This window comes from Musa acuminata, chromosome BXJ2-6 (assembly GCF_036884655.1).
Source record: "Musa acuminata AAA Group cultivar baxijiao chromosome BXJ2-6, Cavendish_Baxijiao_AAA, whole genome shotgun sequence".
Classification (NCBI taxonomy): Eukaryota; Viridiplantae; Streptophyta; class Magnoliopsida; order Zingiberales; family Musaceae; genus Musa; species Musa acuminata.
In genome coordinates this window covers 10,601,379-10,616,527 of record NC_088343.1, presented here as the reverse complement: position 1 = coordinate 10,616,527, position 15,149 = coordinate 10,601,379, and the positions used below count along the sequence as shown (strand labels likewise).

At 41.8% G+C, this 15,149-nt stretch overlaps 2 protein-coding genes across 2 annotated transcripts; one reads left to right on the top strand and one right to left on the bottom strand.

Moving 5' to 3' along the window:
• Positions 1-7,535: 7,535 nt before the first annotated feature.
• LOC135613839 (cyclic nucleotide-gated ion channel 1-like) lies at positions 7,536-10,003 on the bottom strand. The gene is made up of 3 exons (XM_065110859.1): positions 9,989-10,003; positions 9,460-9,888; positions 7,536-8,433 (listed from the first exon to the last, which is right to left on the bottom strand). The coding sequence occupies exons 1-3, from the start codon at positions 10,001-10,003 to the stop codon at positions 8,152-8,154; spliced, it is 726 nt and encodes a 241-aa protein (XP_064966931.1). The 3' UTR covers positions 7,536-8,151.
• A 1,158-nt stretch (positions 10,004-11,161) lies between these two features.
• Positions 11,162-11,866, top strand: LOC135613838 (B3 domain-containing protein At1g05920-like). The gene has a single exon (XM_065110858.1). The coding sequence runs from the start codon at positions 11,162-11,164 to the stop codon at positions 11,864-11,866; it is 705 nt and encodes a 234-aa protein (XP_064966930.1).
• Positions 11,867-15,149: the final 3,283 nt, after the last annotated feature.

The following is a 15,149-nucleotide window of genomic DNA, read 5'->3' as shown; positions in this document are numbered from 1 at the left end:
ACGATACGATGCACATAAATGACAATAGAACATACCTCCTATGTCTCTTTCTCGCGCGGTTGACCTAAAATAGATCCGAATCAAGAACATGAAGATTGGCTCCCACAGAAATATTTTTGTTATTGTGGATCAACCTCTTCTAATTATATATAAATAAAATCCTATAAAAAAAATGAGTATTCTCTTATTTATATCAAGAAAAACAAAGAAAAGAGTCATCTTATGTAGTACAAGTTCCTAATAAAAGCTGCTCAGCAAAGATTACAGAAAGCGCAAAGGAAGTGCGCATGGCGGTCTCTCCGCATGACGTGATCCGCAGCTGGAGGACGACGCGGTCGGCTTCCCAATGGCGAAGCATAGGTCGCCTCCTCGACGGAAGGCCCACGTCTCTACCTCGTCGCCCTCTTTCAGGAAGCTCCATAGCGCGAAGTACTTCAGCTCGTCGCCCTTGATGACGGTGCCCGCGCTGCCGTCCCAGCGGGTTAGCTTCAGGTAGCACCGGAACCTGCACCTGGTGAACACCACCACGGGCAGCCCGCCGTGCTCCCTTCCAGACACCTTCGCCTTCCGTTTCTCTGCCTTGGCTCCCTCGGTCACCCTGCTCCTCTTTCTGTCGTCGCCGACGAGGCTGGCGGATTCCCGTTCCAACTCCGAGAGCATGGGGACGAGGGTGGCCTTGACGAAGTCCTTGGGGAGGTAGAAGCGGTTCTGTTGCGAGGCCAGGTCGGACTTCTCGATGGTCTTCTCGGCAATGAAGTGGATGTCGGTGCCGCGCTCCGCCGTCACCAAATCGGTCACCCACTTGGGCACGATACGCAGGCAGTACATGTCTTTGCCGGCCTTCTTGCGCTTCTTCGACGTGCCCTCGCCGGGCGACGCGGGGGGATTAGGCGGCGGCAGGGGCTCCTCTGGCCCCTCTGTGGCCTTGCTGTTGGACTCGGACGTGACGGCTCCCATGGATGGATACCTTCAGCTTCTACCTTTCTTGAACCGAAGGAGGGAAGATAGAGAGTGGAAAAGAAGGCAGCGATGGATCGACACCATCACTCTACGTGTGTGTTTTTTATATAGGGATAGAAGAGACGCATGAGAATCCGAAGCCGAGGTTGATTTCTAATCGGAATCTGCTTTGCATTGTCTGCGGAAGCACAAATCGTCTTCGGAAAAGAAAACCGAGTGCGGATCGAAGTCTTTAACGGTTGGGGTGAGCGATTCCTTTTCCATTTCGAAATTAGATTAATTTCTGTTGGATTTATTTTTTCTCTTATTATTCTCTATATCTTAAATGATGGATTACGAGTCGCGTTTCATTTGGAATATTATTATATCCGATAGACAAAAATTGGTGGCATTGTGTGCTTCATGAAAAAAAAGACTAAATAATAATCTCTGAGAAGAAAAGAGAGCAAATTAAGTCCCATTCGTAGAATGAAAGAGAAGATGGAATAGTGGTGACAGAGAGACCAAAGATTAGCTCGGTTGGTCTTTGCAACATGCAAACGAGACTGGCAACTGTGCAGTTGCTGCTGCTCAGATAATGATAGATAATAAATGTTGAAATGGCTTGTGACATAGCCATCAACTGTATGGCCTGTGAATTGGAGCACACCATAAACATAATATGTAAAGCTTAATTATGATGAGACAAGTGACTTGGGTTTTCTTAAATTAATAAAATAATAATAATATTGATGAACCACTTTTTTGCTGGATATATGTAATATTAATAGATGAAATATTCTATAATTTATTCGAACTGCAACCTTTATCTCTTTTTCATGCAAAGCGTCTTCAAGCTTCTTTCTCGACTATCTACGCCAAGCTGTCTGTATAAAACAAGCAGCCCATGTCCTCCATTGCTGCGAATGATGGTATCTAAATGTATGCTGCAGTTGTTTGCTGTGCAGCCTTCTGAATCGTGTAGCAACAAACTTCAGATCATCGGCCATCGGAGCAAAAGCTTCGACTTCAGATAGTGTCTTAACTGTCCTTGTCGAGATGGGGAGGCTGGACGATGAGCCCAGGTCAGATGCTCTTCCCCGCAGAAATCTCCAGCCTTCCACCATTAGTGGTCGTGCTCTCTAGCTTTCCTCGCATAGTAAAGAGCATTTCATTTACTGGGTCTCCTTCACGAACGATGCAGCTGCATTTAGTGTATAAAACTGGTTTCAAACGATCAGACATGGCATCAATGAGTTGATCATCCATCTTCTCAAACATCGGAACCTACAAGGAATGATATGTGGATTGAATCATTTCTCCAAAGAACAACTCATCAACTACAAGTTTTTCACTAAATCGTATCATAAGTATGATTCATTTGGAAGTGCAATGAAGAATATCAAACATTACTTCCCATGTCTTGTAAACCAAAATATTAGTGGTGAGCTCCTTCAAACAAGGCAAATGTGATGACTCTGAACAACCAGGGCAAGGTACTTTTAGTATTCTGAAACACCAATTCATACTCTCAATGCAGGGAATGATAAGCAGATAAGATTTCCTCAAGGCAGTTGAGGAAATCTCTCAGCAGTTGAGAAAAATCCTGTATAACCTCCCTACTAAGTGTGTATAAATGGCTGTCAAGAACTCACTATCAAAATGTATTAGGCAATTATATCTTATACATTTCATAGTTTCTTCTACAATTTTTATCTTTCTATCTTCTTCGCTTAATTTCTATCATGGTATCAGAGCAGTTTGCCTAGAGCAAGCCCTCTTCTTCGGAGTCCAACCATCCCTCTCGTGGCGACGCCTCCGCCCCTCAACCGTAGCCATTCGCTGCAGCCTACTGCAGCACTTGCGGCTGCTAATATCAGATCCTAAAGGAAGCACAGTCACTCCCTTGCCAACCGAAGTCTTCCGCTGAAAACTCCGCTGCTCTTCCGGCCACCAAACTCCAATACTGCATTACTGCAACTATCTCCAACCTTGCAAATTTCTCCAGCATCGCTGCAGAAATCGCTGCAAGCTGCAGAGATTTCTTCCACATCGCTGCCTTTCTTGCTGCAGATTGCTCGCCCATCACTGCAGTTCATCACGCTGCAGCCTTCTCTGCAGTGCATCGATATGCTTTTCTCCTCCTCCCTTCCTCCTATATCTTTACATCTTCTATAAAGATCACTTGACCCGCCACAAAATATCTGAGATGTCTTTATTTTCCTCTTCCGATATTCCTGTCCCTATTTCTGCAGGGACTCTGAGCACTTCTCAAAGTCTTATCACCATCAATGCTGCAGCACTCATTCCCTTCAAATTATCCAAAGGCGGCAACTACGCATCTTGGCGGGCACAACTTTCTAATCTTTTATTTGGCTATGATCTCTTAGGTTACGTTGATGGCTCTCTCCAGTGTCCACCTGAAATGATCAACATCCCAAGCGAACCCAATCCAGTGCCAAATCCAGCCCACCAACTATGGTTACGTCAAGATCGCCTCATCCTCCAAGCTATTCAAGCTTCCGTTGCTGGATCCATTGCCCCGCTGATATCCTCATGTACGACTGCTGCAGAAGCATGGTGCTAATTACAAACAACTTTGGCAAATCGCTCGCGTACTCGCATGCTCGGACTTCTCTCCAATCTGATGAAAATGAAACAAGAGGGAAGTACTATTGCTGATTATCTACAAAATATCAAAGTTATTATCGATGATTTAGCTTTGATAGGTCATTCTCTCAGCGATGAAGAAGTCCTAATCCATACCCTCAATGGCTTAGGAGGCGAGTACAAAGAACTGACAGTAGCACTTCGGGCACGTGACTCACCAATATCATTCGAAGAACTTTATGATAAGTTGATCGACTATGAGACGTACTTGAAGCGTGATGATAAGTTGCCCGGACCACCTATTACAGCTCAGGTCAATCAAAAATCCAAGAGGAAGAGCAACCAGTATAATAAGCACGTCAACAACGATTTGGCTAAGCTGCCTCCTAGCCTTATGGGGCCCAGACCAAACCCTCCTTACCCATATCAAGGTGGTAACTTTCATAATACTCAATCGTCGTGTCCTGACTTCACAGGCCGCCAACGAGTTGTTTGCCAACTATGTGATAAAGTTGGACACTCCGCGAAAGTCTGTCGGTCTTGTCCCAGACTCCCTACTCCATCACAGTGGCCTCAGGCGAATTTCATGGCTACTCCAACTCCTACTCAACCTAATTGGATTGTGGATTCGGGCACCTCTCATCACATCACCTCTGATCTTCAAAACTTGTCCATCTACAACAACTATGACGGAAATGAAGATATCATCATCGGTGACGGTAAAAGAATTCCTATTACTCATTCTGGTTCCTCAACGCTTAGTTCACTTACCACAACCTTTACACTCGATGATGTTTTGTGTGCACCTAACATTAAAAGAAACCTCATTTCCGTTTCTCAATTCTGTAAACAAAATAATACATCAATTGAATTCTTTCCTAACTTTTTTCTTGTCAAGGATTTGAGCACGGGGGCATCCTTGGTCCAGGGCCAGAACAAAGACAACATTTATGAGTGGCCATCCACTTCACAAATTACCCTACCTACTGCTCACTCCTCAATCGCAGCTCCGGTTGATGTATGGCATCGTCGTCTTGGTCATCCCTCCCATTTTATTCAGCAAAAATTACTTTCTCGTTATTCTCTTCCTACCTTGAAAATCAATAGCACTATTAATCATTGTGATGCTTGTCTTTGCAATAAAAGTCATAAACTGCCTTTTGGGACAACCTCCATTTCTTGCTCTAAACCGTTTGAAATCATTTATACCGACGTGTGGGGCCCTGCCCCAATTCCTTCTTTTGACAAGTTTCGTTTTTATGTCATTTTTGTAGATTATTTTACTAAGTACACATGGTTATATCCTCTCCATCATAAGTCTGATGTTTCTACTGTATTTACCAACTTTCGAAAGTTGGTCGAGAATTTTTTTCAATCTTCCATTAAAACAGTTTACTCTGATGGTGGAGGCGAATATCAAGCCCTCACATCCTGTCTCTCTGCTTGTGGTATACAACACCTCAAGTCACCCCCACATACTCCCCAATTGGTTGGCAAACATCGGCATATCATTGAAACTGGTCTCTCCCTTCTACATCAAGCATCCATGCCACCATCTTTTTGGTCAGTAGCTTTTCAAACTGCAGTTTATCTCATTAATCGTATACTCACTCCAGTCTTACAATACCGGTCACCATTTGAAAAATTATTCCACAAACTTCCAAACCTTCATAAACTCAGAGTTTTTGGCTGTTTATGTTATCCATGGCTCCGTCCCTATGCGTCACATAAGCTAACACCACGATCTAAGCCTTGCACTTTTATAGGCTACTCTCTTGAACATAATGCTTTTCGATGCTATGAACCCCAAACTAAAAAGGTCTTTATATCACGTCATGTTATCTTTGAGGAGTCTATCTTTCCTTTTCAAAATAATCCTACCATGCAAACTACTCCGATAAACATACATCACTGGAATATCCCTCCGATCTCATCACACGAACCTCCAATGACACCGTCCAGTCCTTACTCTCAAGATTCACATACTACTATTACTCCAGTTCAACAGCTTCTCACTCCCTCTATTCCTCCACTCCCTTCCTCACAAGTTTCTCCTATTAATGAAGTCATACCCTCGGCAACATTGCCACTGGCTTTACCTTCTCCTAGATCTAGTGACATTGTTGTGTCGACGGTTGACCCGGTCCATGATAGTGACTCGCCCTCGGCTATACCACCAACACAATCTACCACTTCCACCCCCCCTAGACATCCAATGACAACACGCTCCAAAAGTGGTATTTTCAAACCACGTCAAGTCCTCTATTCCTCCACTGAGGCCAGTGAACCCACTACAATCACTCAAGCTCAAAAATCTTCTCACTGGCGTAAAGCCATGTGTGACGAATATGATGCTCTCCTCCATAACTCTACATGGACCTTAGTACCCTTTCATCACACACAAAATATCATCGGGTGTAAATTAGTCTTTCGAATTAAGCGGAACCCAAACGGATCCATTGCCAGATACAAAGCACGTCTAGTCGCCAAAGGGTTTCATCAACGACCTGGTGTCGACTTCACAGAGACATTTAGTCCCGTTGTTAAACCCACAACAATCCGTCTTATCCTGAGTTTGACTATCTCAAAGGGCTGGCACATACGACAATTGGATGTTAACAATGCCTTTTTACAGGGGTCACTTACTGAAGATGTCTTTATGCAACAACCTCCTGGTTTTGTTCATCCTCAATATCCGAGGCATATCTGCAAACTTCAAAAAGTTATTTATGGACTTCGTCAAGCTCCAAGGGCTTGGTATAACGAGCTTGGCTCGTTTTTTACTTCAATTGGCTTCATCAATTCAAAGTCTGATACCTCGTTATTCATTTGCCAGCATAATGGAAGCATAATATATCTTTTAGTATATGTGGATGATATTATTGTCTCAGGAAATGATCCTTTGAAGACTCAGGCATTTCTAAAGCACTTGGCCGATCGATTCTCCCTCAAAGATCTAGGAACTTTAAGCTACTTTCTAGGAGTGGAAGCAACATTTACATCTTCAGGTCTCTTCCTATCACAAAGAAAGTATATTCAAGATTTATTATCAAAGGCAAACATGCAGGATGCGAAAGAGGTTACAACTCCTTTCTCTACCAGTGAATCACTTAAATTATGTGATGGAAGTCCTGCTACAGATTCGACTCAGTATCGACAAGTCCTTGGCTCCTTACAGTACTTGGCTCTCACCCGTCCAGATATTTCATTTACCGTCAATAAGTTATCGCAATTCATGCATCGACCATCTACTACGCATTGGTCTGCGTTCAAACGAATTTTGCGGTATCTTAAAGGGACTCTTAATCATGGCATTTTTCTTCGCAAAAATACTTCACTCCATCTCCATGCCTTTGCTGATGCTGATTGGGCAGGGAACTTTAATGATAGAACATCTACGTCCGGATACATTGTCTTCCTTGGAGCTACTCCAATCAGTTGGAGTTCTAAAAAACAAAAGACGGTTGCACGATCTACAACTGAAGCTGAATATCGTGCCGTCGCCACCGCCGCTGCTGAACTCAATTGGGTCATAAATTTGCTCAAGGAACTCAACGTCAACTCCACGGTTATTCCTACAATATATTGTGATAATATTGGAGCTACTTATTTATGTGCCAATCCAGTGTTCCATTCCCGCATGAAACACATAACCATCGACTTCCATTTTGTGCGAAATCAAGTTGCCAGACATCAACTCCGAGTTTCTCATGTACATACAGCAGATCAACTAGCCGACTCACTCACAAAGCCTCTCGCCCGTAAACTATTTTCATCTCATCGGTCCAAGATCGGCATCCTTGATGGAAGCTCAATCTTGCGGGAGCATGATAAGCAGATAAGATTTCCTCAAGGCAGTTGAGGAAATCTCTCAGCAGTTGAGAAAAATCCTGTATAACCTCCCTACTGAGTGTGTATAAATGGCTGTCAAGAACTCACTATCAAAATGTATTAGGCAATTATATCTTATACATTTCATAGTAAGTGCTTGTTTTAAGGTTTTGTCCGAGAGAACTGCAAAATAGTCATATTTTAGCTACAGAAGCAAAATGATGAAATGTGATAGTATTGAATCTGATCAAAGAAGTCCTTACATCTACCAAATCCTTATATCTACCATACAAGTGTCTTGAGTAAACAATGAAGTATCTAACGTAGATTATTCAGGTGTGTTCAAGAGCAATTAGATCCACTTAATTTAGTGAAGATTGCAACAGGTCAAATCATGTACACACATATGTAAGTGCATCTGCTCCTGGTGCAAACACAAATATATAACACTGCATTTGTCATTCACAGATGGTTTGAACTATAAACCTATTGGGACAAATAAATGAAAATCAAAACAATGTTAAATACTCTTAATTTTCTCATGTAGAAAGATTTATAATGTTTATGATACTTAGCAATAAAAACACAGAAAAAAAGAAAGAAAAAAATCCTACCAAAGATTCTTAAGTTTGCACAGATTATAAGAAAAGGATTATACTCAAAAAAACATTGAGAAATAATATTCTGTGTCCGTCAAAATCAATAAACATAGATTATAATTTTTTCTGCCTCACAAAAAATTTATGATCGAATATATTATCAAATACATTATTACCTTAGATTTTGAAGCCCCCACCAAAAGCAATAAAAAAACTTCTCCAAGAACTTTTTTGATCGAACAACATTTTGCAGAGCTTGTAGATATATTCCCAAGTCAAAGATAGTCCCATTTTTGGGACTTATAGGGCAAGCAACTCCCAGGAAACTATTCTTCTGGTTGTTTTGCTGTCCACAGATTAAAGAGTCAATTTTGCAATCAGGTTGGGCACAAGCTTTTCTCCAACAAGTGCCTTCACGTTCTATAGAAAGAAAATACCAAAATGCTCCCAGTATCTACAAGAAATTAAAACAGCAGGTCCAGATCAGCCAAAAGAAAGTTTGAGTTCTTCCATGTAAGCCAGATAAGATATCTTCTGCAAGTTATTGGTCGTATTATACTATTATACATCAAAAATTGACTGAAAATTTAGAAAATGTACTATAGAGACACAACCTATATATACTTCTTTTTCTTTGAGCAGTGCGAGAATATTGCTCAATGAACTGAATCAGCTTGCCAACTATTGGTAAATGCATTAAAGATGATGAAAAATAGGACATTCTCAGCAACTTTGATATGCAAAAACAGGAAAAAGATATAAGCATTCATACTAAAGAATTTTTGTGAAACAATCTCAATGTCATTTCTTTCATGTTAAACAAAAGAAGTGAGAGCCAACAGATCCTTGATAGGCTTATAGTGCACTGTTGGAAAACAGATCAGCTCATAAACTATATGATGCAGAATAGAAATTGGTGAAGTCGAAGATGTTAACTCCAATAGAATAATGGAGAACTTAAGGTCCGATTACTATTTATGGCTGATCATGCTTTGGCAACACTCAAATAGCTGCTGTCATATAACTTATAACAATAAAAAAAAGGACAAAAATAACGAGATCAAGAATTAAAATATCGATCAGTATCAGTTACTCGAAATGTACAATACTAGTATACCAAGCAGGATATACCGACTTGTGAATGTCATTCGAGGGAGTAGCTTCCTGATTATTAGAAAAACAAACAAGAAACCCGAACATGGTCCTCAACAGTCTTTCTTACAAGCAAAATGATAAGCTCAATAAATTATCTGCTTGTGTAAATTAAAATTAGCAGTAAAAAGTTTGCAGACTAATTTCCTTGGTCTTTGTTTAAAGAGATACGCTTCGCCTCTTACTAATGTTGAAGTACTAATATATATATATATATATATATATATATAGACAATAATCAAAATCCACTACCTAAATAAATATCATGTTTTGACAATAGAAATGCATAATATATATTCATGGATAGTACATAGAATGAGTTTGATACCTGTGGAAGTGGAAAAACAGCAAGAATGTCAATTAGGAAATATGATGATAAATATCGCTTGGCTATTGCTGACAAATCTTTGACCAAAACTCCCCTTCCAAATACCCTAGATGAAGGAGCGATGAACCCAGTTCGAAATTGAAAAACAATATGGACCAAGTAGAAGATATCTGTGAAAAACCGCAGTACACTTGCAGCAATTTCTAGTTTTTTATGCAAATAAAGACAATTATTGTCACCATCAATAACTGGAATGTAGAAGAACAAGGGGTCCACAGACACAGCAACTATGCAGGATATGACAAATATTTTGTTCCACCTTTGAAGAAACGGCCCTTCAGGATCTAGAACTTTCTTTTTAGACTTTGATACCCCCGCAGATGAATTTGTAGAAAACTGAAACTTAAAAATGCTACCGCTCGGTATGTCCTGGTGTACCGCTTAGTACGTCCTAGTGTACCGCTCGATACACGGTACCATATCGTACCGAGGTAACCTCGAAACACCGATATGATACAGTATTGTATACCTTGCTATATAGCATCTTCCTCAAGCTCACTTAATTTCAAAGTATCACCCTGCATTATGCACTGATACAATTATACTCTTGGTGTTTGGTTTCAAAATCAACAAAAACAAAGCATAATCACTGTTGCATGGTCCTAGATACAAGATTATGCTACAACAAAAAACAGGGAGTGTGATTCCCTTTGCCTATTAAATTATATTTTTTAGAGTAATTGTATTAAATTATATTTTTAGAGTAAACAATATCCAAATGCCTATTAATTTCATCTTATTAATTAAAGGATGAAATACGAATAAAATTGATTGAGATATAAAAGATTAAGACCATTAAATATGACATTCCTTTTGTAATTGCATGTATTTCCTTATCTCAATATCATCAACTAGCACCCTCTGGTTTTCAATATTTATGCATCTAACATAACATAAAGTTATAAACCTTTGCTTCTTTTCCCCTATCTTTAACATTCTTTTCTCAACATCTTTCTTCCTTGCAATACCATAAGCCTTGTTTTATGAATTTCAAAACAAAAAAACTTATTATCATGAAAATATTAAGCAGGCCAATTTAATGAATATAGATCACCTTCCCTTTTCACTTCCCGAAGTTCCCTCAATAAAAAGGTCCTAAAAAAGAAATGGCAAGCTTCTATTTCCGAATTACACTAAAAAATTTATAAAGAAGTGTAGAATCCACAAACTTCACATGAGAATATTTGAAATTTAATGAACTTGTAACAAATAATCCAGTATTTTTCAACCACAAGTGAAAGAAAGCTGTAGAGCAGCACTAATTGCTTTAAAACAACCAGCCTTGTAAACAGCAAAAAAAACAAGGTTCCAGTAGGCAGGGTAGCACTACAAAGTACAAAGTATCTTCAGTAATGGCCAACAGAATTTAATGCACTAAACGGACAAGCTGCAGACATGAATTAACATTAAATACCAAATAATGACTAACCTCACAATCGTTGCCACGCCGCGCTATAGCCAAGTCCAACAGCGTCACGTCCAAGATAGAAATCAACCTCGGCTTCGGATTCTCGTGCGTCTCTTCTATCCCTATATAAACACACACGCAGAGTGATGGTGTCTATCCCATCGCTGCCTTCTTCTCCACTCTCTATCTTCCCTCCTTTGCTTCAAGAAAGGTAGAAGCTGAAGGTATCCATCCATGGGAGCCGTCACGTCCGAGTCCAACAGCGAGGCCACAGAGGGGCCAGAGGAGCCCCTACCGCCGCCGCCGCCGCCTAATCCCTCCGCGTCGCCCGGCGAGGGCACGTCGAAGAAGCGCAAGAAGGCCGGCAGAGACATGTACCGCCTGCGTATCGTGCCGGAGTGGGTGACCGACTTGATGACGACGGAGGGCGGCACCGACATCCACTTCATTGCCGAGAAGACCATCGAGAAGTCCGACCTGGCCTCGCAACAGAACCGCTTCTACCTCCCCAAGGACTTCGTCAAGGCCAACCTCGTCCCCATGCTCTCGGAGTTGGAACGGGAATCCGCCAGCCTCGTCGGCGACGACAGAAAGAGGAGCAGGGTGACCGAGGGAGCCAAGGCAGAGAAACGGAAGGCGAAGGTGTCTGGAAGGGAGCACGGCGGGCTGCCCGTGGTGGTGTTCACCAGGTGCAGGTTCCGGTGCTACCTGAAGCTAACCCGCTGGGACGGCAGCGCGGGCACCGTCATCAAGGGCGACGAGCTGAAGTACTTCGCGCTATGGAGCTTCCTGAAAGAGGGCGACGAGGTAGAGACGTGGGCCTTCCGTCGAGGAGGCGACCTATGCTTCGCCATTGGGAAGCCGACCGCGTCGTCCTCCAGCTGCGGATCACGTCATGCGGAGAGACCGCCATGCGCACTTCCTTTGCGCTTTCTGTAATCTTTGCTGAGCAGCTTTTATTAGGAACTTGTACTACATAAGATGACTCTTTTCTTTGTTTTTCTTGATATAAATAAGAGAATACTCATTTTTTTTATAGGATTTTATTTATATATAATTAGAAGAGGTTGATCCACAATAACAAAAATATTTCTGTGGGAGCCAATCTTCATGTTCTTGATTCGGATCTATTTTAAGTCAACCTTGCGAGAAAGAGACATAAGAGGTGTTGGTGTAAACAACTTTACGTCGTGACCTCGGGGTCGGATTAATCACTTGAAGCATAAGCCACGCCTCGGATCCCCCCAGCAACAGCCGACGCATGGCTCCTTTCCGGGGGCGAATATGATGAGGGTAATAATGGCGATAAGACTCGGGCTGACGTCACCTGCCCCTGATGACGCCTCGCGCCTCGGACGACCTGACAGCACCTGGTCAAACAGATCGGAACGCCGACCGAGGCACATTAACGTCCCACTCAGGCCCTGTCTTGCACGCCACGCCAACACCCCTATAAGACGTTACCAGGAGTACGATCTTGCCCCATGCAAACAGGCACATCAGAAACAATAAGCCACTCTATAAAAACCCCCGAGCCGGGGAGAAATGGGGGGAGGATCCGACCACAAGAACCATTCCACTCCATCTCCTGACTTGATCGTCGGAGGGTTCAGGCCGAGCTTCCGACCCGACCTATGTGCAGGTACGAAGATGACATTCGATTAAACGTGCCCCTATGCTCATATCCTTTATAATGAACAAGTCAAGAAAAAATCCAATAGTATAATGGAGTTATTTCCTAAGTTGTGTGATTGAATTTATTTTCCGAGATATTTGAGTTAAACTTACCATCATGGTTGGAGAGTTAATTGTGTAATATAGGATGATGTCTCCATTTATTATCCATGAGACTTCTTATTCAGTCATTTATTAAAGTTCTTGCTCCTTTAATTATCTCTTTCTTTGGATTTTTGATTGAATTAAGTTGTGATAGTTGGTCCTATCTTCATCTCTTCTTATTTCAAATACGTTTCATAATCAATCATCTTATCATATAGTTTTTAAAATAATATTGATGAGTCATGTGCTTGAATTGTTGTCACTAGTTTTTTATATAACATTGATGAGTCACGTGCACGAATTGTCATCACAAGTTTTTTATATTCGTCTCTTAGGCTATGAGAGTGTGAACAGTGATTTCTTCATCATCACTCAAGGAAAACTTATTAAAATCAAATTATCTATAATAATTATTAGATTTTATATATTATCAATAATAGTACTTTTCTCTTGGGGTTGCTTTCATTAAAGTAGAAAAAGACTTAGCATTACGAGTGCGAGAGCGATTCGCGAAGATGATTTATAACTTGGATCATGCTTCTATCATAATATTGTATGAAAGAGATTAGTGGCATTATAGAGCTAGTAACTGAGGCTTGAGTCGGTTGGTTGCCGATTCGTTGCGGAAGTCGTGGGGCTTCAAATCGAAGAGTGTGGCTCAGATGGACTGTCCATGCTGTGGCGGTCTCGGGTGACATGAGGCCGAGGAGCACGGCTTAGGGGGGCAGGCCGCGCAGAGGAGGTGGTCTCGGGCAACAGGCAGCCGAGGAGCACGTCTTAGGCGGGCAGGCCGCGCAGAGGAGGTGGTCTCGAGCAACAGGCAGCCGAGGAGCATGTCTCAAGCGAGCAGGCCGCGCAGAGGAGGTGGTCTCGGGCGACATGAGGCCGAGGAGCATGTTTTGGGCGGGCAGACCGCACAAAGGAGGTGGTCTCGGGCGACATGAGGCCGAGGAGTACGTCTCGGGCGGGCAGACCGCGCAGAGGAGGTGGTCTCGGGCGACATGCAACCGAGGTATCTTTGGGTAGACAATCGAAGGAGACATCGTTATAACTTAGCAAATCATATCCAAAAAGAAGGTTGATAAATCAAAGTTACTAAGATATATAGTTGTCACCTTTGGAGAGTTCGAAGGGAATCAATGTTGTTGCATTAATAGAGATGAGTCTTGTAGGTGAAGAGCAAATATTGTTCCTTAAGGGAACAATCACCACAGTATCTAAATTAGAAGAGGAAGAAGACATAATTGTTAAATAGTTAAAGGAAAGGACACACTAGAGTAGTGGACAGTAGCAACTGATGCAAAGTTTGCCACATTGTGAAATGTCAATGATGGCCTTGGATCAAATCAGATTATCAAAGAGGGGAACGATCTATCGTAGATTTCCAGAGGACTAGTTAAATCTATGTGGTGGATGACTAATCAGATCAGTAATAGAGAGGGGAACAATTGTCGAAGGTGGCAGATCAGATCAGTGTCACCGGAGGATTGATAAAATGATCGTGGAGCAAATCTGTTGTACGGATCATGAAGGGGAGATCACATTGTCATTATTGCTACGACGAGGAGGTAGTGTCGTTTTTGCAAACCAACGATGACTGGTGTTGATATTGCTACATAACATATCACGAAGGGGAGATCGCATTGTCATTGTTGCTGCGACGAGGAGGCAGTGTTGTTGTTGCTGTAGCAACAACAATATTTATGGTTGAAGAGGAGCAACAGAGGAAGCCATGCCGAGCACGTTAGTGAGATGAGAAAATCAATGATGGAGGGTGATGGTAAGAGAGAAGAACAAATCTGCGATAGATTTGGCATTGGAGAAGGACCATTGGGCAAAAGAGAAAATTGGTAGTGAGGTAATCAGTAGGTCAACGAAGAAGAGAGACTACAATCACCAGACAATGAGGAAAGGGAAGTCTTGAGTTAAGAAGAGCTATGATATCATGATTAATTGAAGAACTTGTAAAGAGTTATGATTTTTTTTTATTAAGGTGATGTGTATATATATAGATTTTAAGAAAAAAAAATTTCTTAGGACCTACAAATTAGAAAATGGGTTAGAGAAAGCACCTCACTCGGGATACACAAGCTAACATATCAGTGTGTAGAAGATAAAAGGCAAACAGTGGTGTTTCCGATGGTCGATGCATCAATCAGTGTAAGGAAGACTTCAACAGATTCAATATATAATGATAACGGACAAGTGAATGAATCTAAAAAGATTCACTGATAGTTTATAACCTTAAAAAAATATATGTTTCTTATCTTCAGTGTAGCGTGTCAGTGTGGCTCAGATGCATTCGCTGTGCAATTAGATTCCCGATACCAGACTGGGCAACCACGTATAGTAGCTCCTTTGGCAATCGACCTTCATCCACTCGCTCTCGGGTCACACTCAGACGAAACACAGCTCTAGGACAATCCGTCGCCTAGTAGCTCTC